This window comes from Pecten maximus, chromosome 6 (genome assembly GCF_902652985.1).
Source record: "Pecten maximus chromosome 6, xPecMax1.1, whole genome shotgun sequence".
NCBI lineage: Eukaryota > Metazoa > Mollusca > Bivalvia > Pectinida > Pectinidae > Pecten > Pecten maximus.
In genome coordinates, this window is record NC_047020.1 from 25,814,888 (window position 1) to 25,841,221 (window position 26,334).

The 26,334-nt window shown below is 35.0% G+C and overlaps 3 protein-coding genes across 3 annotated transcripts; 1 reads left to right on the plus strand and 2 right to left on the minus strand.

Moving 5' to 3' along the window:
* The first annotated feature begins 2,304 nt into the window (after window positions 1-2,304).
* LOC117329367 lies at window positions 2,305-10,210 on the plus strand. Its single transcript, XM_033887289.1, has 9 exons — window positions 2,305-2,481; window positions 3,854-4,069; window positions 5,165-5,348; window positions 5,672-5,781; window positions 6,937-7,124; window positions 7,477-7,592; window positions 7,942-8,034; window positions 8,272-8,350; window positions 9,755-10,210. Exons 4-9 carry the CDS (start codon window positions 5,719-5,721, stop codon window positions 9,852-9,854), a joined length of 639 nt encoding a protein of 212 aa, XP_033743180.1. The 5' UTR covers window positions 2,305-2,481; window positions 3,854-4,069; window positions 5,165-5,348; window positions 5,672-5,718; the 3' UTR covers window positions 9,855-10,210.
* A 308-nt stretch (window positions 10,211-10,518) lies between these two features.
* LOC117329368 lies at window positions 10,519-20,293 on the minus strand. Its single transcript, XM_033887291.1, has 3 exons — window positions 20,191-20,293; window positions 19,670-19,831; window positions 10,519-12,896 (listed from the first exon to the last, which is right to left on the minus strand). The coding sequence occupies exons 1-3, from the start codon at window positions 20,252-20,254 to the stop codon at window positions 12,505-12,507; spliced, it is 618 nt and encodes a 205-aa protein (XP_033743182.1). The 5' UTR covers window positions 20,255-20,293; the 3' UTR covers window positions 10,519-12,504.
* A 4,019-nt stretch (window positions 20,294-24,312) lies between these two features.
* On the minus strand, window positions 24,313-26,139 carry LOC117330117 (mucin-2-like). Its single transcript, XM_033888334.1, has 2 exons — window positions 26,118-26,139; window positions 24,313-25,379 (listed from the first exon to the last, which is right to left on the minus strand). The coding sequence occupies exons 1-2, from the start codon at window positions 26,137-26,139 to the stop codon at window positions 24,313-24,315; spliced, it is 1,089 nt and encodes a 362-aa protein (XP_033744225.1).
* Between the last annotated feature and the right edge of the window lie 195 nt (window positions 26,140-26,334).

The following is a 26,334-nucleotide window of genomic DNA, read 5'->3' on the forward strand; positions in this document are numbered from 1 at the left end:
AAAATTGAATATATTTTTTATGTAATAAAATTATAATTAATAGTATACATAATACATCAAGCGATATTGGATCGTGAACATACCTATGTAGAAATGTAATGTTAGATTGTTAAGAAACAACAAAATCATACAAGTGTTAAATTGCATTTCGCCAGTGAAATATAGAATTTTTTAAAACTAATAAAACTAATAAAATATAAGATTTTGCAGTGAAAACATAATTTTCCCTTTTTGATTAATCAGAGTAAGCCTTTGCATTCACCTCATTGAAACTTGCAGATTTTCCCAATCGAAGCGAAGATAGATAAATTGGTTATTTTGCTGTATTTCTGAAATATTCAGACTAGTGTTTGTCAAAATACTCGCTTGGCGTTTTCAATGCATGCACAGATTCTCCGAAAATAGCAGAAAATGCTTAAATTACGTTGATCAGTCCTTTCAGCATGGCGCCGTCAAGGTGACGTGGAGTAACAAAGAGATGACGTTATTACTGATTCCCGCACTTTTTGACACTTTTAATTTTTTCGATGTTTTTAATTTTGTGTTTGAGTAGAATCTATAAGAAATGCAATAAAAAGAAAATTGAATGGTTTCCCGTTTAATATAACATATATTTCACTCGTATGCTTCGCACTCGTGAAAATATCGATAGTCTGTCATACTCGTGAAATATATGTTATATTACACGGGAAACCATTCAATATCCTCTATATCTCCCTTCTTCAGCTTAGTAAACTCTAACTGCGAATAAATAAGCATATACGCAGTGAAAAAAGGCTTAGCGGATTATATGTAATTAATTAGCGCGGGAATCGGTAACATAATTATGACGTCGTTTTGAAAGGACTGATCAACACAATTTAGCGTTTTCTCCTGTTACCCGATGATCTTTGCATAAAAAGCTAACGTCAAGTGAGTATTTTGTCAAAAACTTAACTGAATATTGCGAGAAACGTGCATATTTAACTTCTCAACGAGGTAAGCTAACAACAAATGGCTAAAGCGAACAGTTCCTAGAGAACATTCGACCACGTCACTTCTAAATCTGTGTCAATACACGCTGTGCTTGACAGCCATATTTAATCTTAGACTGAAAGATGGATTGTGAATATATAACAATTTATTAAAAATGTAATGGGTATTCAACAAAAATGTTGAGTTGTTTCTTTTAATTTTGTGAACGTTACTGGTGTCTTTACGTGGATTCACTGGAACTACATTATCTTAGCAACCACGAATGTCGTACAATTGTAGTTACCAGCGTCGAAACACACCGTAATTTTGTTTTCATCGTACTGTATTTAAACGATTTATTTCAAGTAAATATAAGGACTGTACCTCATTTTGACTGCGTATACGGTAGTATGTCCGCAGTTGGAAACGGACATATCCTGTGGAGCGCTAACGCGCTAACCATAGGAAATGTTTGTTACCAACTGCGGGCATACTACGTATACGCAGTCAAAATGAGGTACAATCATTAAATGATGACGTTGCTCAGTTTTAATCATCCTTAAATTATCATTAGTTTCGGCTCTCCTGTATCTTACTCTGAAATTGTTTTATAAGGTGCTTATATCTTGTGTGTCTTTGTACCAAACTTTCATATCGACAACTTGATGATTTGATAAGGAACATAACACTTGATTTTTCAACTTCCTTATTAGTAAAAAGGAATAAGCGCAACCATACAAATAAGAAATCAAATATTTCAATATGTTACATGACATTTAAATCATGAAATTATGCAAATAGCTATAGAAATTATACTCTGAAAGTGACTGAGGATTATATTTACAATACCTACAGAGATAAACATTAAAAGCATTGATTGAACCCACAGCATGACGGAAAAATGGTTATAACAAGTCATATTTACAACAGGTAAATTTTAATGTCAGGATATACGTTTTTCTCTTATTACATACCCATCTAATAAACCCCTGCACATATAAATAGTAAATACTTGTGAACTGTTGTTTAAACAGTGACAGTGTACAAATGATAAGAACCATGGAACAATACATGGATACGTATTGTTACATATCAAAGTAATAGTAGTACATTGTGTTTGTCCCAGAGAACATTCTCTTTATCCAACATAATGAGTATATCTAACTGTGATTGAAAAGAAACCATAATGTTGATAAAAAAAACTAACAATACCTTAAAGACTACATGTATATTGGCACCAGGCCGTGACGGTATGTGTATTGGTATGTATTAGTATAGTTAAGACCCATAGCTAACAGTCCCCGCTACCTGTCCATGACACTCTATGTGTGTATACATGTATAATTTGTATAACTCTTTCGTAAAGCAGTACATTGCTGGCGTGACAAACGGGTAGTGTGGGATTATGGAAGTAAAACCAACGGAGAGCGTATAGCTGCTACGTATGTGTAACCAGACAGGTCATTTTAAAGATGGTGAAGATTCTTGTGGTGTATTTCTCAATATTTAGTGTGTCACTAAGTCATGGTACGTAATTAGCTCTTATATTCTGCTAGTACTTATGTTGTACATAGGTAAATCGCTCTAAATTGGAAATCCGTTCATAAACTCACTGTTGATATAAAAGAATGTGTATCAGCATATATATAAAGGACATTGTTTTTATATACATATAAGAAGTTACGATGTATATTGTTTTGTCATGTGTGTGCCATGTTGTCAGAGTGTAATTCTATAAATAGACGTGAATGTTTAGAAGTAGCTACCTACTATTGATTAGTTCGCATATAGTTTGTGTAATGGATTCGACGGACGACACAATGTTTACCAATAACGTGTACACTATTCACATTACCTAAAAACGTTTAAACCCACGTCTATGTAAGTGGTAGTGCTTTTATACCTGTGTTAATGCTAATACAAAGCCTACCTTATTATCTCAATTATCATCTATGTAATGAGTAGAGAAAAATAGCCAGCCCGTGCCCCGCTTCGAAATAGCGACCTTTCGCTCTCAAGGCAATCATCCTACCACTAAGCCTAGTCTGAGCTTGTAAGGCGACCAATACTCTCTTCTTTTTAGTTGTATATGTAAAAAGTAGTACCTATTTGGATGTGTAATATATATATATATCTTCAATTTCGTTTGTTAACTGTCTTACGTTACAGCAATATGTTAGGCCACATGAACACAGTTATATGGTACCAAAAAGTAGTTCTATATGTTTATACCTCTTTTTAAATCATACATGTATTGAGCTTCCATTTTAACTTCCTACCTACACGTCACTGGTAATGTTAACGTTGAGTCCCTATTTCTATGACTATAAGTTACATTGGTTGTATATAAAAGACCAAATAGTTACTGATATTTTATAAAATAAATGCAAGTAATATTTTAAGATGAATATATGATATAACATTATCAAGAATATCTAGTAAAATAGATATCAACAGAGATTGTGGTATAGACTATATGTACTGTCGGTGTCTTTGACCGTTTAAAACGGTTTTTATTTATAAAGAATGTTGTTATTACACATCTTCTTAATAACATTCTAATTGTAATATATGTATGGATCATTTAGAAGATTTTATCGACCAGCTAAAACTGTAAGACTGTATTTCGTATTCTTTGTGTTAAATGCCTCACTACGATCTCCGAGACACTATAAACCTAGTAGTCATTGCCTTTATGTTTAAAATACCCATTTAAGTTAACTTATAATCGATCCATATCACTATTTTATTCCAGTTGCTCGAATAGTTCCTTTTTTGCCCTACTGTCACTTATCTATTAAAACAGTAATTTACTTTATTTTATATATAAAAAAGAAAAGTTTGATTGGGCCTTGCTTTTAGATTTGCTGAATATGTTTGTATGTCTATATTTATCTAGATCCATTTTTCCTGCTGTCGGGCCCCCCTAGTAATGTTATATACAAACTGGACAAAAGGACAAAGACTTACACCGACATCCCCATTGTACACCGGCAACCTTCATCAGTAAAGTATGACAGAACCACTGGACGGATATTCTTTGGTACCGTCGACGAGAAATATGTCTACAGTGTCAAAATGGACGGCTCAGATTCAAAAGAGGAAGCTGTTTCAGGTGAGTTAGGATAACTACAGTTTAAAGTAGGCGGTCTGGTTTTAAAATATATAAACGGAAATATACTGTCATACTTAGTCATACATTATGTATGTCTACAGTGTGAAATGGACAATATCGTAGGGCAAGATAATGCTTTCTCCGATCATTCACAGATTTGTCCCCTGTCTTACTTGACAAGATTTATCTGTCACTCCCAAGGGTGTAATTTCTCTGTCACTCCCAAGGGTGTGATTTCTCTGTCACTCCCAAGGGTGTGATTTCTCTGTCAACCACTAGGGTGTGATTTCTCTGTCATTACCAAGAGTATGATTTCTCTGTCACGCCTTAGGGCGTGATTTCTCGGTCACTCGCTAGGATGTGATTTCTCTGTCAACTTCCTAGGTTGTGATTTCTCTGCACTTCATAGGGTGTGATCTCTCTGTCACTCCCTGGGTATGATTTTCTCTGTGAACCTTTAGTGTGTGATATCTCACTAGGGTTGTGATTTCTCTGTCAACCCCTATTGTATGGCGAGTAAGACATATGGCATGTGCTGGAAAAACTGTATTGCAAAACATTTTTAATTTGAATATTTGAATAACACTTGTCCCTGCGTAAACAAAATAGTATGATGGGAGAACAAATCATGAATAAACAAGTCAGACACTAATTGAATAGAGTTCCGATGTAATATGATGGGCAAATCAGATTCAATATGTAGCCAAGTGTCACGGTTATGGCTCTGTCACATATATACCTTATTGCTATACATATATAGGTGGTATTTTCGAAAGGGATACAGAAACTGTCTGTGACATATGTACATTTATTATGCAATTATACGAAATCTTGAATGTATAACTGATATTGTGATAATGATTTCAGGAGACAGCAGATTATTATGTTACATCACTGATGCTTAGTATCGCTTAAATCTATACATGAATGTGGAAATGGGGCTAATGAAACAGTAAATATGACGGATTGACTCTTTGGCTAGTCAGGGAAAATATTGATACTCATTCACGGCAAATATCTTGTGATAAAATAAAATGGCAGTCATTTATATTTTTGTGTCTGTAAATGTTGCAAATTCAAATATCTGAATTCCAGATGTGTATGCACAAGCGATGGCAATGGACGACATCATGCGGTTTCTGTTCGTATACTCTAGTGGTCAGTCGTCCAGTATTAAGCGGGTACAACTAGATGCGACTGATCCGTCCAAGTGGTACACTCTGGTACTCGACAACCCCAACCAAAATATAACACATATGACTGCTGACCCGGCAACGAGGTAATACTTTAACATATTCAGGTTAATGGTCAATGGATTAGATAAAGTCACTCGATCAATATATAGTTTGTCACATGTATTTGTCACATTTCTCTTTAAGGAATTTCAATATAACAATAACAACATTAAAACATCTCATAATTAGCGCGTTCTTCTTTTTGTTTTTGGTTAATTGCAGCCATTTTTTAATCTTAATCGTTATGGCGCTATATACACGGAGTGCATTCTTGCAATCTATATTAACCGTGAGGCGGTTTTAGGAAGAAAGAATAATGGGATTTTTCACAAATAAGTGATTTTTGTATTTTATCTCCTCGTCACAGGACATTATTTATGGGATCAGACATAGGCGTGTGTACGTGCAACTACAATGGGACAGAATCAGTACGGATTCTCAACAGTACAGCGAGCAGTAACGGAATCACATTTGATGGTATGTCATATTGTTGTTCAATAGGATGATACATGTACTTCACAGTCAATTAAAGAGACTAGAATGTATCGGCAAAATAATTATATATGATGCACCAGTCATTGAATTACTCACGAGAACATCGTGATTTATGTGTCACAGTAAAATATATATACCAATGTTGATTTCTGTTGAAAAGCCTCTCATTAACTTTCCATTTTAAAATATATTAAAAGGTTATACATGAAATATCTAAAATATGGGAATCGTTGGTGTATTGATAAAGTAACGGCCTATCGCTATTGTAACAATTCCCAAGTAGTGTCTGAACGGCATTGATTTTATCCTACCTTATGTCTTTATAAATGTTTATATCAAACCTTAAATCATTATGATTTTTTCTTCTTCTTTTTAAATGGTGTTTTAACAGCCAATTTTAGATATGCATTCAGCATAGCGGCAAACTATGATAGAACGCTGATATGTCAAATTATACTGTACACATGCTTCCCTGATCATTTGTCTGATGAAGGTGACAGCGAACATACCGTCCTAGTCATCGAAACGTCATGCAAAAACATCCATTGGTTGTGTTACGAAAATCCTTACATAAAACCATTCATGAGGAAAATATTACGAAATATCCGACATGTAAAACAACTTACAATTGTATATCCAAATCGATGAAATAAAGAAAGAAATTATGAAATATCGGTTTATAATAGACCCATGAAAAGGAAAAGGAAACATATTATAGGCAATGTCCTCAAAATGACAACTCTGGTAGCGGATCACTAGGTATGTATTATCAAGACACAGCATATTAACTACAGGTATCAGTCCATCTTCCTACTCCTACATCTTTTTACGATTCGATTCGATAACGGAAACAACTTTGGATAGTTTTAGACCTGAAATTATTAATACCTAAATACGAGTAAAAACAACAGCTATTTAGTCCTTTTTAGATGGTTCAGTGATACTTGGGGGCAAATGTGTGGAAATCCAACAGAGTAGTTAGAAAAAATAAATTGGCATAAACAAAGGTAAATGTAAAATAAAAATATAGAGTAAGGATATACATTTATGGTCGCGACAAACATCCAGATATAAATACGATTTAGCAATCTCAAAATAAATATCAGACATTTTTTTAATCGTGTGCTATATTTACAGACACCTATATATGCAATACGAGGAAATGTCATTTGGAGGATAAAGAGGTCTAACAATGAAGTGGAACAACTATTTACCATATCTACCAAACCTAATCAAACGGTCCAGGGTCTGGCCGCAGTCGATGGTCACCTTTTCTTCGCCCTTAACTACTGTGAGCAAGGTCAAGCATCACAATATTGTGATACGTAAGTACGGTGATTAGTCATGCACGTGTATTATTCCTCATTATAACCTCAATGTACTATAGATGTTATCATCTAACATATGTCCAGCTTTTCTATGATCTGAAAGCGAATGGCTTCTCCCATTGCATCATCTTTGATGTTGATTCGTATGACAAGAGACAGGCTGTCAAAATGTCTCCATGTAGCATTCATTTTAGTTAATAATTTGCACATGTACTATGGATTTTGACACGTGTATCTTGCTTTTTAATGTAAAAACATGTCTTAAGGCATTCATACTGTTGTGTATTCTTTGAATTTACTTACTTAGTTTGACTTATTCCCATTAGTCATATATCAAAACTACATGCAGGTATATCTATCGAATGCTGACGGACGGTACTCAGTATGAAGTGTTTAGTGCGTTGATCAGGACGCCTTACTGCGCCATGCTGAAACTTCTGTACGTTAAACCCTTACAGCGAAACGGTAAGTATTAGACACAGTACCCACTAGGACCTAGATATTGAAAAATGTCGAAAATTTCTTTTTTTTTGTAATTGTGCTTAACGGACAACTACCATAAAACTTCATTTTGTGACCAAACATACATTGAATCATACAAATAAAAGAAACACATACTGAATAATTCATTTCGTGTCCGCGAATTATTATCAACTGAGTTTCTGATAGTATAAACCGGTTTATCATACAGTTTGATTTTAGATAAAACTGTTAATAAATAAATAATATATTGAAACATGTTAAAATCGCTGGTAGTATGAACCATAATAATACCAGCTCGTGTATTACTAATATGTTATTGTTAAATCTACAGAATCAACCACTACACCATGTCCAGAAGATAATAGTGGCACCTGTATCCATGTTGTCGACGATAATTTCAGAAACGACTCTTCAGCTTCCAACAGTATGTTCAATTTGAATAAAAACTTAGTAAAGGGACATAACTGCAACGAGTAACGTTATCTTATAAAATGACTTATGGTGGTCTTAATCTTTTAAAAGAATCACCCAACCACAGAATAAAGTCAAGATTTTGATTTTATATTTTAGAAATACCTTTCTGTAGATTTTTATAATTTTATAATACACATTCAGTTTAAGCTTAAGACAATGTTTGACGACATACGTGTATTTTTTTCAGATACATTGGCGCTGTGTCTTATCCTAATACCAATGGCTTTGTTTCTGTCTGCTATAGTATTATTTTTCTGCTGGAAAAAGTAAGTCGATCGAATAACTGTAGGTTTTTCATTTTAAGATTGGCTCCCGCTTATTCACTGTCAATTTTTGAAAATATTTATTAATTTCAATTTTTCCTGCATTGTCTAAGCTGTAAGCTTTTGTGTTCATATTAAATTTGTTACTAGCGGTTTCATTGGCCTACTCGATTGATCAGGTCGAGAAAACACTATATTTTGAATTAAATAGAAAATAACATGACAAAGGGATGTCTAAAGGATGGATAATGCATAAGACATTTTCCTGATCCAACAGTCGTCAAATGAGTTAAACTATGTCATGTGTTTCCAACCTCCACAAGTTTTCATAAATCTGCCTCCAAAGATTATTATTATCAAAGAGCAATTCCTGAGGCTTAATAATGAAATGTTAGGAATGATACAATGAAAGATTGTGTTTTCTTTTGTACTTTGTACTGTTGTAAAATCGGGCACGTGTAAGACATTCATAAGGGTTCGCGAACTCCGATTTCCCCCTTTTGTTTGATGTGCCGTAAACGAACATGTAAACCCAAGTTAAGACCCTGGGTACAGTAATACCATCACGATATATACATGAAAATAGAGCAGAGGAAATATGAAATTGTTAAACATTCTGCTCAGTCGATTTAAAAAGAAACATGGAGTGGTTGTCTATTTACTGGGAGATATTTTACAACTCATACAGCGAATTATCGTACAAATTTGCTATTAACGCAAAGCTCATAACTTAGACAATAAAGGAAATATACAAAACAATTAAAGATTTTTACGGGGAACAAAAACTGAATGTAAAAAACCAAGAATCCATCTTTGAAAAATACATGAATTTACGATTGAAAATATAGGTTTATGTAATTACAGCATAACAGATGAATGAGTACTAGTTTTTTTTTACAGAATGTGTAAACCATAGTTTAAAGAATAAGCCATGGACATGTTATCATTTAGTTAAGATGTCATGACTTATTGCCGAGATCGACTGGTTGCCTTTTGTGGTGTACTATCAAGTTTTAGAGTTAGTTCGCGTCATCCGAAATTCCAAATTGACAACTATCACACGCAAACGATTAATCTGTTCTGTATAATAACGTACTTAAGCATTTTATTTTTCTATTTCACAAAATTTCAAATGAATATATGCCTGCTATGTGTTAGATTTTATGCATAAGCATAATATTCTAAAATAGCGAAGGTAGTTATGGCATATTTTAGAGATCTGCTTAATCTAAAAATTCATAATATGTTGAGTTACTATGCAACCGTGGTACATGAATCAGGCTTCCAACATACAAAACTATTCAAAGTTGTAAACTGCGGGTGATTTTTATGATACAAATATTTGGAAACTTTACCCGATTATTTGTTTTTAAATAATAAGTAAACATCCCTTTTTATCATGACTAGGATGGCAAAGCCCCAGCTGTGTAGCGAAGGCGATGATGCAGTAAATGAGACTCTACACAGTGGGCAGTACCTTGAGCTGAGGGAAGATGAGAAGTTTTGATAGAGTGGATCACGACTTGTAATTAATGTGTCTTGTCTACAAACCTTAGAAAGAACAATTGTTTTAACGGTATGGATAAAAAAAAAATTCTAGACCGGCGTGTGTGGAAGAAAGAGGATTTCAGTGGTGTAGACGACATATTTCTTAATAGACGACAGATCATATTTTTGTTTTTGTTATTAAACAGGAGGATTATTAACGTAGTTCGTAAGCTAAACTGTGATAATCTTAACGGAGAGAGAGAGAGAGAGAGAGAGAGAGAGAGAGAGAGAGAGAGAGAGAGAGAGAGAGGGGGGGGATTGTTTACATTGAACAAGCTATCGGAGATTAAGATCAAATAAACCTATTTATAAATGTGTCCGTTTTTGTCACATACTTTACTATCAGAAGTATATATCACATTGATTCCATCAGGAATTACATGAATGTTTCCATTAAATGGAGTAAATATATAATATTCCATTATTTGACAATAAGGAATCGGTATTTGGTGCTTACATCATTTGAGCTATCTTAAAATATCTATCTATTATGTAGAAAGCAGAATTAGGAAAATTTAAATATGATTGACTAGTCATATTCAAATGAAACGAGACATCAATATAAATCCTCTTGTGCAATTAATAGATATTCCTGTCGAATAGAGATACAGTAAACCAACTCATTTTTGCGGCGACTTAATTTTTTAATTTTTATTTTTTAGAGTAACATATGATTACAATTAAGCAGGATCCTGGCTGTTCCTTGTACAATCACCACATTGAAACCATATCGATATCAACATAACTTCTCTCAAGATATCTCTCTATGCAAATCTTAATTCATCCAAATGCAAACCATATCTCTACATGCAATGCACAATTCCCCATCAAACAGATATCCATGCAAACTTCATCTCTGGGCAGATAATGATATTGCATCATAACAATGATATCTCTCTATACCAATAAGTATATATCTCGATACAACCTACCATATCTCCCCATACAATAATCTCTCTATACAAGTATTCATACAGTATATATCTATACAAATAATCACATCTTTCCATACAAATTTGATTAAATCTCCCAATACAGATAATTATATCTCCCCATACAAATAATCATATCCTTCCGTTCAAATAATCATATCTCCTTAAAAATAATAATTAATCTGCTTACAAACACTGTCCTTATGACACGTCCTCACAACAAGTACATACCTTTATGCAAATTATATATGTGAAACATAACATCCATATACAGTCAATTGCTATAGTGTTAACAGTGTAGGAAAACGTGTGTAAATAATGTAATGCCAATCATCATAATATTTCTGTAAGCTTCAGATCTACTTAGTTTTCAGGCATACAGGTATTGCTTTTCCTGTTAATCATTAATATATAACGAGGTTCCTGTTTGGGTTAGCACATTTGTATCTTATTCGAATTATCTAACGTTTCCACGACTGGATGTATTGTAAATCGTGTATTGTATTTCTGAGATGTGAGCATGCTTAACAATAGTAGCAATTTCTAGTGTCGGGGTCATTAGGAATCCCAGTTTCACATAAACGATTTGTCATCGCTATATGCATAAACTTTTAAATGAGCTATCATTTCATATAAAATACTATGAAACGAGTCATATGTATGACGTCACAGTGGATTTTTGACTTGCACAGTCAATAAAAAAGGTTAAAAGGTATATCACATTAGGGACAGAAAAAATAATACCTGGTCAAATTCACCGCATAACATGTGGGTTGTGTGACAGTATAGATAGGTTAGAAAAGCGATTTGGCGTGGACATGCTTAGACCTTTTCTTTAACAAGAAAGAATTACTGGAGACAGAAACGGAGATATACATATATATTGATATCATATTCATAAAAATAACTAAATAAGATAATTAAAAAAAATTACAACAACAATAATAGTAAAAGCACTTGATAAAACACACCAATCAAGCTATACTTATAGATTAAAATCAATATGCATTTATTGCTGAATTATTGATATTCATATCAGAGTACAATAATTATAAGATCTGGTAAATTAATCGCTGATTTATTGATTGTAATTTAACTTGCACTAGTCGAACGTACCATGGCGGTGTAAGTTTCAGACCTCCATTGTTCAAGTAATGTGGGCCGTATTCAATGCGTCACGCGTTGCCATATACCATAAGCAGTTCGAGGTAACCAGGATATTCGGTTTAAATAGCAATGGGAAACTCACTGTGATTGTCTCACTGGTAATGAATTCCACTGCTATTGAGTGTATGGATTTAACCTATGATCTGAGTATACCCAAATCAAAATAAACCAGAATAATATTATTAAATTTTCGTTAATTCTATGCTGGTTTGAAATAGCCATACGACTGTGTGACGTCATTTTGTTGGTATAACACTGTTACTTTACAAGAAATTATGCAAATGCAAATATTTTAAGTCCAAGTTCCAGCATCCCTAATCATCAGAGTCACTGTGCCATACAATCTGTATAATATTATGACGATAGGTGCCTTAAATTGTCCCTATATGTTCTGATGACGTGTGGTTAAGTTGTAGTGCTGAGATGTGTATTTTGTATACATGTCTTGTAGCCGTACAGATGGACTTTTTATCTGCATTTCATAACAAAGATATTCCGGTGTGCTAGACATCAAACTATGAGAACGGAAACAGTTCTCTTTCGTCTATAAGATAACAGAAACCTGAACAAATCGACCACGTCAGACATTACGATGATGAGAATGGGCGTGCCAAGCATTAAAGCACCTGTGTATCCCATTATCTGTGACGATGTACGGTTGTCCTTGGCTGATATTTTCTTACGGATATGCATAGCCAGTGAACTTTTCTTTAGTACCAGTTCTCTTTTAAGTTCTTCCAATATCTCTTGCAGTTCTTCCCTTGTGATGTTGATATATTTTGGATTGGGAGATTTTGGACACATACATATTCCGGGGGGAACATTAGGACACTGTTCCGAATTGTTTATGGTAACAGCTGTCGTCGGAGGCAGAGTTATACATGAAGCTGTCGAAGCAGGATCTGGATGAAGATTAAAAACAATATACAGAGAGATGCATGTAGAAAAACACTTAAGTCATTGACAGGAATTATGTTATACTGGAATTTGAATTTGCATAAAGATAAGAAATAATGACGAAAAGACGAAACCTACATTAAGTAAATAGAAATGAGTCAATGAAACTATTAATATAAACACGAATATGCAACATTATCAACTACATAATGTCATCTTTATCTTTTAAAAATATCACAATTATTTGTGGCAAAATACTATAGATATAGCTAGTATGTTTTATTAAACTAAACATGTATAATTCCGATCACTGATTTAAGTAAACTGCTGCGTGGTGGTAGATACGTAAAACTCCCATCTGTCACCATTATAAAGCAATTCATATCAGATATGTATTGTTATCAGGTTATAAACATGCCATAATGTATCATTATACTAATACAAACATGTTTTATAGACGACGTTGCAACAGATCAGCGTGTAACGTTTTATTGAATAACAAACTTTGAGTGGCCATATTTGATATTGATTATGCTGTAGGTGTGTGTTTTGTGTTTCCCATGGGCAATCTCTCTCATGATTGGTAATAGTAAACAAATATGCCGTGTGAATGTACATATTTAAACTTTTAAAATACGGACACATTACAGTGACAGAACGTGACTTCTGGGTCAGCGTCCGGAAACTGTCATCGACTTGCATGTGAACACACCTAATATGTGCGCACACAAAAGATAAAATAAAGACATATTTGATTACATTTTCTATTGTTTAATTAGACACAAGTTAGATACAAGTAGTGTAATGTTTCTAATGAGAGATTTCAAAAATTGTTGTAAGGTGTTAAAGATCGTTTCTTAGCATAGTCATCGATATCACCACAATATACACACGTGTGTTAATTACGTCCTAAAACTTTTGTTGAAATTCGTGGCCAATGGGCCTTAACCGTCATCTTACTTCCTTCAATTACCCTTGTAAGGTACATTTGTATATACTCAGTAGCAGTAGCTGTACTGACAACAATTGTGCAATACTGTATGTTGTCCATGGCGACCAACTTTGCTTTTGACTAGCCCGAAAAATAACAGTACTATTTCAGGAGAATTTCAGCTAAGTAACAGCTGAATCCAATGATACATGAAGAAATTCGAATTATGAAAACTTTAGAGAAGGCGCTGCGGACGACTATCGACGATACACATGGTATGTAGGTCTACCTGGCAAGCTGACCTTAAGAAAATGATGCTAAAATAAAAAGCATACAAATAATATCCGATCATGTTGAACCAGTTGTATTGGGCAATGTTTGATTGTTTTTGTACCATACATTACATAACATGGCTATATTACATCTAAATATGAGTTCATTAAACAGGACAGCCGCTGATACGCTTTATAAAGATGTGTTCTCGCTTATTTAAATGTAATTGAAATGTCGCGTATAGATTATATTGAATGCTTCCTATTTTTTCTGGATTTCCTACGTTATGAGCTTTCAGTTTTTGCAAAGTAATATACTTTAAGAGAAATGATACATACCACATACATACATTAGATGATTCTCTCGGGAAATTAACACCAATATCATACATTTTGTATACATATACAATGCTTCCCTACGGGAACCTAAACACCAACATTCTATATACAGTTTTACAATGGAATCCCTACACATAATTCCCTTTTACGGTGATTCCCTAAGGGAATATACACCTGTAAATTGATTCCCTGAGTGCACCTATATCTACATTGTAACTCCTCTATTTATTTATACAATTATTATCTCAGGTTACTTATACCTAACTTCTCTATTTATACAGTGAGTTCCTCAGGAAACTTACACTTAACTCCTCCAATAATACAGTGATTTCCTCAAAAAACCTACACCTTACTTTTCGAAACAGTAATTCCCCGAGGGAATCTACACCTAACTAGTCCTCTTTTAATTCATATGGGTGATTTTCGTTGGTTACCTCCACATAACTCCTCTATTTATACAGTGATTCCCCAGATAACCTCCATCTAACTCCTCTATTTCTACAATGATATCCCCAGATAATCTACACATTACTCCTCTATTTCTACAGTGATATTCCAGATAATCTACACATAACTCCTTTATTTCTACAGTGATATCCCCAGATAACCTACACATAACTCCTCTATTTCTACAGTGATAGCCCCAGGTAACTTTCACATTACTCCTCTATTTCTACAGTGATATCCCCAGATAACCTACACATTACTCCTCTATTTCTACAGTGATATCCCCAGATAACCGACACATAACTCCTCTATTTCTACAGTGATATCCCCAGATAACCTACACATTACTCCTCTATTTCTACAGTGATATCCCCAGATAACCTACATATCACTCCTCTATTTCTACAGTGATATCCCCAGATAATCTACACATTACTCCTCTATTTCTACAGTGATATCCCCAGATAATCTACACATTACTCCTCTATTTCTACAGTGATATCCCCAGATAACCTACACATTACCCCTCTACTTCTACAGTGATATCCCCAGATAGCCTACATATCACTCCTCTATTTTTACAGTGATATCCCCAGATAACCTACATATCACTCCTCTATTTCTACAGTGATATCCCCAGGTAACTTTCACATTACTCCTCTATTTCTACAGTGATATCCCCAGATAGCCTACACATTACTCCTCTATTTCTACAGTGATATTCCCAGATAGCCTACACATTACTCCTCTATTTCTACAGTGATATCCCCAGATAACCTACACATTACTCCTCTATTTCTACAGTGATATCCCCAGATAACCTACACATTACTCCTCTATTTCTACAGTGATATTCCCAGATAACCTACACATTACTCCTCTATTTCTACAGTGATATCCCCAGATAGCCTACATATCACTCCTCTATTTCTACAGTGATATCCCCAGATAACCTACACATTACTCCTCTATTTCTACAGTGATATCCCCAGATAACCTACATATCACTCCTCTATTTCTACAGTTATATCCCCAGATAACCTACACATAACTCCTCTATTTCTACAGTGATATCCCCAGATAACCTACATATCACTCCTCTATTTCTACAGTGATATCCCCAGATAACCTACATATCACTCCTCTATTTCTACAGTGATATCCCCAGATAACCTACATATCACTCCTCTATTTCTACAGAGATATCCCCAGATAACCTACATATCACTCCTCTATTTCTACAGTGATATCCCCAGATAACCTACACATTACTCCTCTATTTCTACAGTGATATCCCCAGATAACCTACACATTACTCCTCTATTTCTACAGTGATATCCCCAGATAACCTACATATCACTCCTCTATTTCTACAGTGATATCCCCAGATAACCTACACATTACTCCTCTATTTCTACAGTGATATCCCCAGATAACCTACACATTACTCCTCTATTTCTACAGTGATATCCCCAGATAACCTACACATTACTCCTCTATTTCTACAGTGATATCCCCAGATAACCTACACATTACTCCTCTATTTCTACAGTGATATCCCCAGATAACCTACACATTACTCCTCTATTTCTACAGTGATATTCCAGATAATCTACACATAACTCCTTTATTTCTACAGTGATATCCCCAGATAACCTACACATTACTCCTCTATTTCTACAGTGATATCCCCAGATAACCTACACATTACTCCTCTATTTCTACAGTGATATTCCAGATAATCTACACATAACTCCTTTATTTCTACAGTGATATCCCCAGATAAGCTACACATTACTCCTCTATTTCTACAGTGATATCCCCAGATAACCTACACATTACCCCTCTACTTCTACAGTGATATCCCCAGATAGCCTACACATTACTCCTCTATTTCTACAGTGATATTCCCAGATAGCCTACACATTACTCCTCTATTTCTACAGTGATATCCCCAGATAACCTACACATTACTCCTCTATTTCTACAGTGATATTCCCAGATAACCTACACATTACTCCTCTATTTCTACAGTGATATCCCCAGATAGCCTACATATCACTCCTCTATTTCTACAGTGATATCCCCAGATAACCTACATATCACTCCTCTATTTCTACAGTTATATCCCCAGATAACCTACACATAACTCCTCTATTTCTACAGTGATATCCCCAGATAACCTACACATTACTCCTCTATTTCTACAGTGATATCCCCAGATAACCTACACATTACTCCTCTATTTCTACAGTGATATCCCCAGATAACCTACATATCACTCCTCTATTTCTACAGTGATATCCCCAGATAACCTACACATAACTCCTCTATTTCTACAGTGATATCCCCAGATAACCTACATATCACTCCTCTATTTCTACAGTGATATCCCCAGATAACCTACATATCACTCCTCTATTTCTACAGTGATATCCCCAGATAACCTACACATTACTCCTCTATTTCTACAGTGATATCCCCAGATAACCTACACATTACTCCTCTATTTCTACAGTGATATTCCAGATAACCTACACATTACTCCTCTATTTCTACAGTGATATCCCCAGATAACCTACACATTACTCCTCTATTTCTACAGTGATATCCCCAGATAACCTACACATAACTCCTCTATTTCTACAGTGATATCCCCAGATAACCTACACATAACTCCTCTATTTCTACAGTGATATCCCCAGATAACCTACACATAACTCCTCTATTTCTACAGTGATATCCCCAGATAACCTACATATCACTCCTCTATTTCTACAGTGATATCCCCAGATAACCTACACATTACTCCTCTATTTCTACAGTGATATCCCCAGATAACCTACACATTACTCCTCTATTTCTACAGTGATATCCCCAGATAATCTACATATCACTCCTCTATTTCTACAGTGATATCCCCAGATAACCTACATATCACTCCTCTATTTCTACAGTGATATCCCCAGATAACCTACACATAACTCCTCTATTTCTACAGTGATATCCCAAGATAATCTACATATCACTCCTCTATTTCTACAGTGATATCCCCAGATAACCTACATATCACTCCTCTATTTCTACAGTGATATCCCCAGATAACCTACACATAACTCCTCTATTTCTACAGTGATATCCCCAGATAACCTACACATTACTCCTCTATTTCTACAGTGATATCCCCAGATAACCTACATATCACTCCTCTATTTCTACAGTGATATCCCCAGATAACCTACATATCACTCCTCTATTTCTACAGTGATATCCCCAGATAACCTACACATTACTCCTCTATTTCTACAGTGATATCCCCAGATAACCTACACATTACTCCTCTATTTCTACAGTGATATCCCCAGATAATCTACACATAACTCCTTTATTTCTACAGTGATATCCCCAGATAACCTACACATTACTCCTCTATTTCTACAGTGATATCCCCAGATAACCTACACATTACTCCTCTATTTCTACAGTGATATTCCAGATAATCTACACATAACTCCTTTATTTCTACAGTGATATCCCCAGATAACCTACACATTACCCCTCTACTTCTACAGTGATATCCCCAGATAACCTACACATTACTCCTCTATTTCTACAGTGATATCCCCAGATAACCTACATATCACTCCTCTATTTCTACAGTGATATCCCCAGATAACCTACACATTACTCCTCTATTTCTACAGTGATATCCCCAGATAACCTACACATTACTCCTCTATTTCTACAGTGATATCCCCAGATAACCTACATATCACTCCTCTATTTCTACAGTGATATCCCCAGATAACTTTCACATAACTCCTCTATTTCTACAGAGATATCCCCAGATAACTTTCACATTACTCCTCTATTTCTACAGTGATATCCCCAGATAACCTACACATTACTCCTCTATTTCTACAATGATATCCCCAGATAACCTACACATTACTCCTCTATTTCTACAGTGATATCCCCAGATAACCTACATATCACTCCTCTATTTCTACAATGATATCCCCAGATAACCTACACATTACTCCTCTATTTCTACAGTGATATCCCCAGATAACCTACATATCACTCCTCTATTTCTACAGTGATATCCCCAGATAACCTACATATCACTCTTCTATTTCTACAGTGATATCCCCAGATAACCTACACATTACTCCTCTATTTCTACAGTGATATCCCCAGATAACCTACACATAACTTCTCTATTTCAACAACACTTAAACGTTTTACGAATTGATAATGATATTGGTAGCCCTCTCATTTGTTTTTGAAAGTCGTGCATAAGGATTTATATTCTAAGACATGTTATAGGATATTCATATTTATTTTTAATGATCTAATGTCTCCCATTTGTTTTTGGCTCGATTCGTCTATTTCTATAGATAATATTATGCATACTCTATAAACCCTTCTTGGTATTCTGAATATATCAGACTGTATTAAAACCCAAAAACATCATCGATCATGAGAAACCATACCCCTAATAAAGGTGATATCACTGATGCCTTAACCCCTCTCGAAATGGGTGCCACTAATGAGATGGTAAAAACTTCATTTAGGGGAGCATCGATGAGAATCCCCCTCCACCATGCATGCATGCGAAGGCGGTGTCACAAGGAGGTGCCAGGGAGGTGGTAAGGGTTATATAGGAAGGGAGGTGGCCCAGAACGCTTGACTTGTGTACTACTATGTTAAGTTATATTTCCCAAATATGTGATACATCTTATTCCTTTATCATGAATTCATTAGCATTAATTTGAATACAGCTTACCAAAAGGACATGATGTATTATATCCAGTCACACATGTGTTAACTTGATGAGTCCATTCTGTACCTGGAGGACAAGGCTGCTGAATCCAGCCTCCATGGACGCAATGGTAATACGTTGAACTGTCGCATGGGTTGTATTTATAAACATACCCGATGCATTTATCTGCAACAAAAGACAATAGATTTGAGACTAGAAACAATCCAGGCGAAAATTACATAAAAAGTAGTTTTATTTGATTAAAGACTATAATTACTACCAATCGTTATAGTATTCACCATGACAACGCAGCACAATGTCGTAAGATAACAACACAATACCATGTTTTATTATAAGGAATATACATGTCATGACAATAGATGTACCCAATAGTCAACAATAGGCCATTTGTTTAAAACGTGTAACTGCAATACACATTATGTTTTTGTTTAATAATCGTGTGTTTCAGACAATATGAAAACGTGTTTAATAGTTCACGCTTCATATGCTAATACAGGTCACAGTGCAGAATGTGAAAACCGTACCATTGTTATCTATGCAACTAAAGGCCGCCGAAATGAATGTACCAAGTGTGAGAATCCAATACATGTCCTGAAACAAATGAATAACATTCAAAGTATAATTACAATTTTGTATAAAGAACAACAACTCAAATTCACACGTTGTTTTTTTTGTGAGTAAGGGTGTGTGACAGACAAAAAGCCACTTCCGAAATGGGACCGTCGCGCTTTTTCCAGCACTTGTGACATTACAAACGATTTTTTGTTTGTTTTACTTAATTTTGTTCCTTTATTTATATTTTATTTTCGTTTTTAATGCGTCGTAGACCGTTCTGAGCGGTTATATTTGTCATTTGCGTTCGACGCTGTCGGACGATAAACCTTCCACAACTAAGGGAGATGGAAGGCTAACCATAGGACCGCTGGAGGCATGCTTCAGCTTAATGTGTGGTGAGTGAAGGCTGTGGTGGAGCAGTTGGCGGACGATACACGTTCAGAAAATAATGTGTCGTCATATCTTGACGAATTATTGACACAAACATAATCTATATTAGGTTAATCTAAGTGATCCCCTCGTTTTTCAAACTCCTGAAAGAGCAAATGTAGACAATATTTCTTTCGATATCTTAGCTAATATTAAGGTCGATAGACCGATATGTTTTTGTCATCCCGGACCTATATGCAGACAACGATGTCTTGTCAAAGGACATAACCACGAAAGTGCAGACCGGTCCGATTCTAAGTTGCCCGAGAAACACAAACCGCCCTGGGTAGGTGAAATGTCGAACCACACACTCTGGAACTTCGTCTGAGGTTAAGGGGCCGGCACTCTAGCGCGGCCCTGAAGCATGGTGTAGCACGACTTGGGTTTTCTGATTGTTTGTCAAGCATAGCATTTAAGCATTCTATTAACAATTAACAAATTCGAAATGCATTTGTTTCCAGTTAAATACCATATCCATTTAATCCGTTGATGTTCACTCGTAAATATAGTGCTCGTGAAATATAAAATAATGTTGAATCAATTAGCTATTCATTATAAGTTTGATTAAATACTTTGTAATGCAATCAAACTAAGGATAACACAAAATACAACTCTTAACTCATCAAAACAAGCAGCAATGTTATAATACTCACCATGGCCATCAGTACCCTCCAGTGAAGTATGTTAATACTCACCATGGCCATCACTACCCTCCAGTGAAGTATGTGGCGGGAATGTCAGCGTTATACTCATACATATTCCTGGTACTTACCAATTTAATCAATTCGCTCATGTTACAGAGAAAAATTATTGTTATACACCAGGCTTGGCCTATTATTCAAATGCAGGTAACAATAAATTATGTATAGTGCTGTGCTATGTTTCCTGATACTGTGTTACGCAATATTTATGATCGAGCACATGATAGTTCTGCTCACGTTTTCATATAACGGTATTGATGTTAATCAATCAATGGATGTAATAAATCGTAAAATTTTATAAAATGCTTTATCTAAAACGTATTCCGATTGATAGGAATATCATCATAGAATGATACACGTTCGTTGTATACACATATCTGCTGTGTTTAGGTTGACAAGTAACCATGAAAATAAATACAGCGAATTATGTTGAAATACTATCATATTATTTGTTCACGAGGTACCCACACATATTTGGACTTCAATGTGTTGTTGAAACATATGTAGCTTAACACAAGGAAGGAGAGTACCCACGGATATGACTTATTGTACATTTATTCTTTAGAATGAAAACAATGGCGACGGGCGATTTTTAATGAATACAATCCGAAAACGTGTCATTTTGCCTCCACTGTAATAAAACTCTCTTCAAATTTATGGCAAGTGCTTATCCCCCTCCCTTTTACAAATCAATTTGTTATTTGACATGTTACCTCCATGTTGTAGAGCTCTGTTTGCTGCATTGACTCATTCTAAACGCGTGTACCAAATAAAAACCAGCAATACAAATGTGTGGCGATAAATTGGCTCACTTTTTTAGGAGTGGCCGCAATTATTTTATTTTATTTTCATTCTTTTATGTTGATAATGATAATTGAAAAGATTTTGATTATTAATAGTATTTCTTTGAATTCTTTGTATGAATAACACCTTATACAGCAAAGGTGAGCGGAAGATAGATTAGTCCGCCAAAATGACAATATATAAATGATATATATTGTCATCCGAAACGTGTCATTTTAAGCTGAAGAAGTGTTTAAAAATGAACATAACAATTCTCTACATCCGTGGTGATGATGATGAGTCATATACATCAAGCAGTATCAATACACAGCAGACATTTTTCATTAATACATCCTTCAATAATAACTTTTTGACAACAAATAATATATAAGTGTGAAAGGTGAAAGGCAGAAGAGCAAATTAAAATGATTTCAACTTTAAATAGCGGGAAGTAAATGGGGGGGGGGGGGGGGGGGGGGGGGGGGGGGTTGATCATACCCTTTAGCCACTTTTGAAATAAACCTTTATGCATATTTGTACAAATATCATTCCAATATACATGTATATAATGTATTTTAGATTTGAATTAGATTTGACTTTATATGTATATCCTAGGTTGATAAGTCATATACTTGATCGGATGCATATCAAAAACAAAAATGCATGAAAAAAATGGAAGCCATACAGACAACCAGCATATGCTGATTATCAATTATTGTATTCTAGATTTTTGCCGTAAAACATGCATACATAATTTATCGACGATGCTAAATTCTGTAAATTAACCGTCGGTACATTGATTGTAATTGATATATATTGATTTTACTGGTGAAACGTGACATTTGTCTTCATTTTTCGGTTTACGTGGGCATATCACTATCACGTGCTGACATATGTCACTCTAGAAAAAGGATATTCGGTTTGTTTGTTTATTTTTTATTTTTTATTTTTTTATTTTTTTATCTTTATTTTGATTTTTGATTTTTGTCAAGCTGAAAGTATTTTAGTGAACGACTTATCGCATCACCCTTTAGGTAAGGGCATGCTTTTAGTTTTCCTCACACAAATGAAAGCGCAATAAGTATTTTCAAATACAAAAATAAGTACACCTTCGTTCTTTTTTTTTTTTTTTTTTGCTTCGCATCTTACTAAATATGTTATTTTAAGACGAAATATTATATGTAAAGAAATGATATTAATAATACAACATTAATATAGCGCACTATCTAATTTGTATTCACAATACATAAGTTAAACAATGTACAGAATATAAATAACCTATATCGACTAGAACATTTAGATAATACATGTGTACATGACGTCATCAAGAGACTCCAAAAAGCACATAAACAAGTGAGTTTTAGCCTCATTATTGACTTTGTCCAAGATAACAGATACTAAGCTGTTCCACAAAGTGGCTGCTACCTTTCCAAAGCACCGGTTACCTTTAGTCATGGTACGTGAGTTTGGAACGCGTAACTAGGGTTCTGCTAGTAGTAGTAATACATGTAGTAGTGATCGTGACGGCTGGTAGAGAGTGACAAGTTCCTGTTAATACACCGGAGCTGTTCCATTTATTGCATTGTATGTGTACATCAAAATATTGTATTGTGACCTGAAGCGCATAGGTAGGCAATGCATTAAATAATGCACTGTCATGATGTACTTTCTCTTTCGAGTGCGGGAAACCAGGCGTGCTGCAATGTTCTGGACCCTCTACAAGCAACTAATCGATGAATCAGATACAACAAAAAGCAAAGCATTACCATAGGCTAATCGAGAATTAAGCCGCGAATGCACCAATGTCTTGCATGCAATAGTTGTCATGAACTGCCAGATACGCCCGATGTTTCTGATTTGGTAATAAAAGGAACTTGTGATAGCGTTTACCTCTTTCTCCGTGTTCAAAACGTTATCATAATGTACATGTACATGTACACCAAGGTTCTTCACCACTTTCACTGCCTCAATAGTTTGGGCACCAACCATTAGCTGGAGACCTTTCGTGTGTTGTCACTTACACTTCTTTTTAACATTGACGATCTAATGTTGATAGCAATTATTATGTCTGTTCTCGTTAATTATTCACATAATACAGTTTTACACATCACAAGAATATAAATTGAATGAAATGACATACTATAGGAATGGCTTCGAGGAAATACCACCCACCAGATATCACAATGGGAAAACAACTCGAATTCGCCTGAACGCTAAAAAATACGTGAATAAATCAACCAAGTCAAACATTACAATGATGATAATGGGCGTGGTCAACAGAGTGGCCCCTGTGTATCCCATTATCTTTGACGTTATACGATTGTCTTTGGCTGACAGTTTCCGACGAATATGTGTCGCTAATAAAGTCTTGTTTAATAACAGATCTTTTTTAATTGCTTTCACGATATTGGTCAATTCTTCCTTTGTGATGTTAGCATACTTCTGATGGACAGGTAGGCATGGACACATAGGTTTGGTGGTAAAAATAGAAAAATGTGAAGTAGTCACTAGGGCACTGTTTAGAGTAACGTCCGAAGAAATGTCTAGTGTAATGTCTCGTGAAGTGTCTGGGGTTATGTCTGGTGTAGTGTCGCGTAATATGTCAGGAGTAGTGTCTTGTGTAGTGTCTGCAGAAATGGTTCGATAAGTGTCTGGGGAAGTGTCTAGTGCAGTGCCGGAGGTGTTCATTGTAGTGTCTAAAGAAGTGTCTAGAGTAGCGTCTAGGGTGATGCCAAGAGTACTGTCTGGAGAATTATCTAGAGTATTGTAGGAAGAAGTGTCTAGATTATTGTCTGTAGAAGTCTCTAGAATAGTGTTCGGTGTAGTGTATATAGTAGTATCTGGAGATGTGTCTGAAGAAGTGTCCGGGGAAGTGTCAATAGTAGTATCTGGAGATATGTCTGAAGTAGTGTCCGGGGAAGTGTCTATAGTAGTATCTGGAGATGTGTCTGAAGTAGTGCCCGGGGAAGTGTCTATAGTAGTATCTGGAGATGTGTCTGAAGTAGTGTCCGAGGAAGTGTCTATAGTAGTATCTGGAGATGTGTCTGAAGTAGTGCCCGGAGAAGTACTAGGAGCAACATCTAGAGGAGTGTCTAAAGTAGGGAATTTAGTAGTTCGTAAAATATTGTATTGATAAGTGTATGGAGCAGTGGCTGGTGAAGTGTCTGGATAAGCATCTAGAGTAGTATGTCTTTTAACAGCCGACGTTGGTGGCGCAGCTCCAGGTGTAGTACTCGATGCAGAACCTGGATGAAAATTATAGGGATTGTTTTAATGAAAAATAAATAAATAAAAGCTTCATGTATTTACAAGGAAATCAGAAATACATAGAATATATAACATTGAGATTTATATAAATTGATGAAGTTTTGATAATATTTTAATAATTTTAACAATATATGTATATGTATAATCAGTGCAGCTAAGAAATAGCAATGTCAGTTTATGACATTTATTTATGTTTAAGTGTAGTTACAAATATATTTTCCACAAAACTATTACATAGTTATAGATATAAAATACAAATTAGAAATATATTTTTGAATGAGTCCAGTCCCTAACCTGAAGTTATAGCTATCTTCGTCACTACAAACAAAAAGCTCTGTATTATTCTAAGAACTGTTACCCGTATTGGAGAAGTATACTGCTAATTGATAGGTATTGCATTACAGGCATTATATCATGTTTTCACATTTTTTTTTGCCATTTCGTCTTCGTGAATTGGATCACTTACAAGTCAATATCAATGTCCTTTATCTATATTCGAAGATTAATTGAAAAGTAAAAAGGAGCGAGTACTTCGAAATGAAAATGTATCTCTTCATAATTTAACAACTCGCTCATATTCAGTATAACATTCCTTCTCCCACACCTAAGATATACATTACCCTACACGACTGTTAATTACCATAAGGACACGCCGTATTGAATGAAGATCCAGGAATAACACACGATAATATGCTTTGACTCCACTTAGTACCTACAGGACATGGCTTGGTCAACCATTTGCCAGCACTGTTACATAGGAAAAAAGTCGAAAGATTGCTCGGGTTACATTTAAAATCACCAGCATCGCAAACGCCTAAAAACAAAAAACAAAAACAAAAACTACTGATTGGGTAGTTAGAATAATCAACGTCCAATTTAACATTAATGATCGCAATATCATAAAGATAGTATTTTCTCTAATGTAATTGGAAA

Coding starts and splice junctions, on each gene's coding strand:
- LOC117330117 (XM_033888334.1), bottom strand. CDS start 26,139: ATGGTTGACCAAGCCATGTCCT. Junction 25,380..26,117: donor GGTTGACCAAGCCATGTCCT/GTAGGTACTAAG, acceptor ATTTTCATCCAG/GTTCTGCATCGAGTACTACA.
- LOC117329368 (XM_033887291.1), bottom strand. CDS start 20,254: ATGTATTGGATTCTCACACTTGGTACATTCATTTCGGCGGCCTTTAGT. Junction 19,832..20,190: donor TAGTTGCATAGATAACAATG/GTACGGTTTTCA, acceptor CTTTTGTTGCAG/ATAAATGCATCGGGTATGTT. Junction 12,897..19,669: donor TAATACATCATGTCCTTTTG/GTAAGCTGTATT, acceptor ATCTTCATCCAG/ATCCTGCTTCGACAGCTTCA.
- LOC117329367 (XM_033887289.1), top strand. CDS start 5,719: ATGGGACAGAATCAGTACGGATTCTCAACAGTACAGCGAGCAGTAACG. Junction 5,782..6,936: donor TAACGGAATCACATTTGATG/GTATGTCATATT, acceptor CTATATTTACAG/ACACCTATATATGCAATACG. Junction 8,351..9,754: donor TTATTTTTCTGCTGGAAAAA/GTAAGTCGATCG, acceptor TATCATGACTAG/GATGGCAAAGCCCCAGCTGT.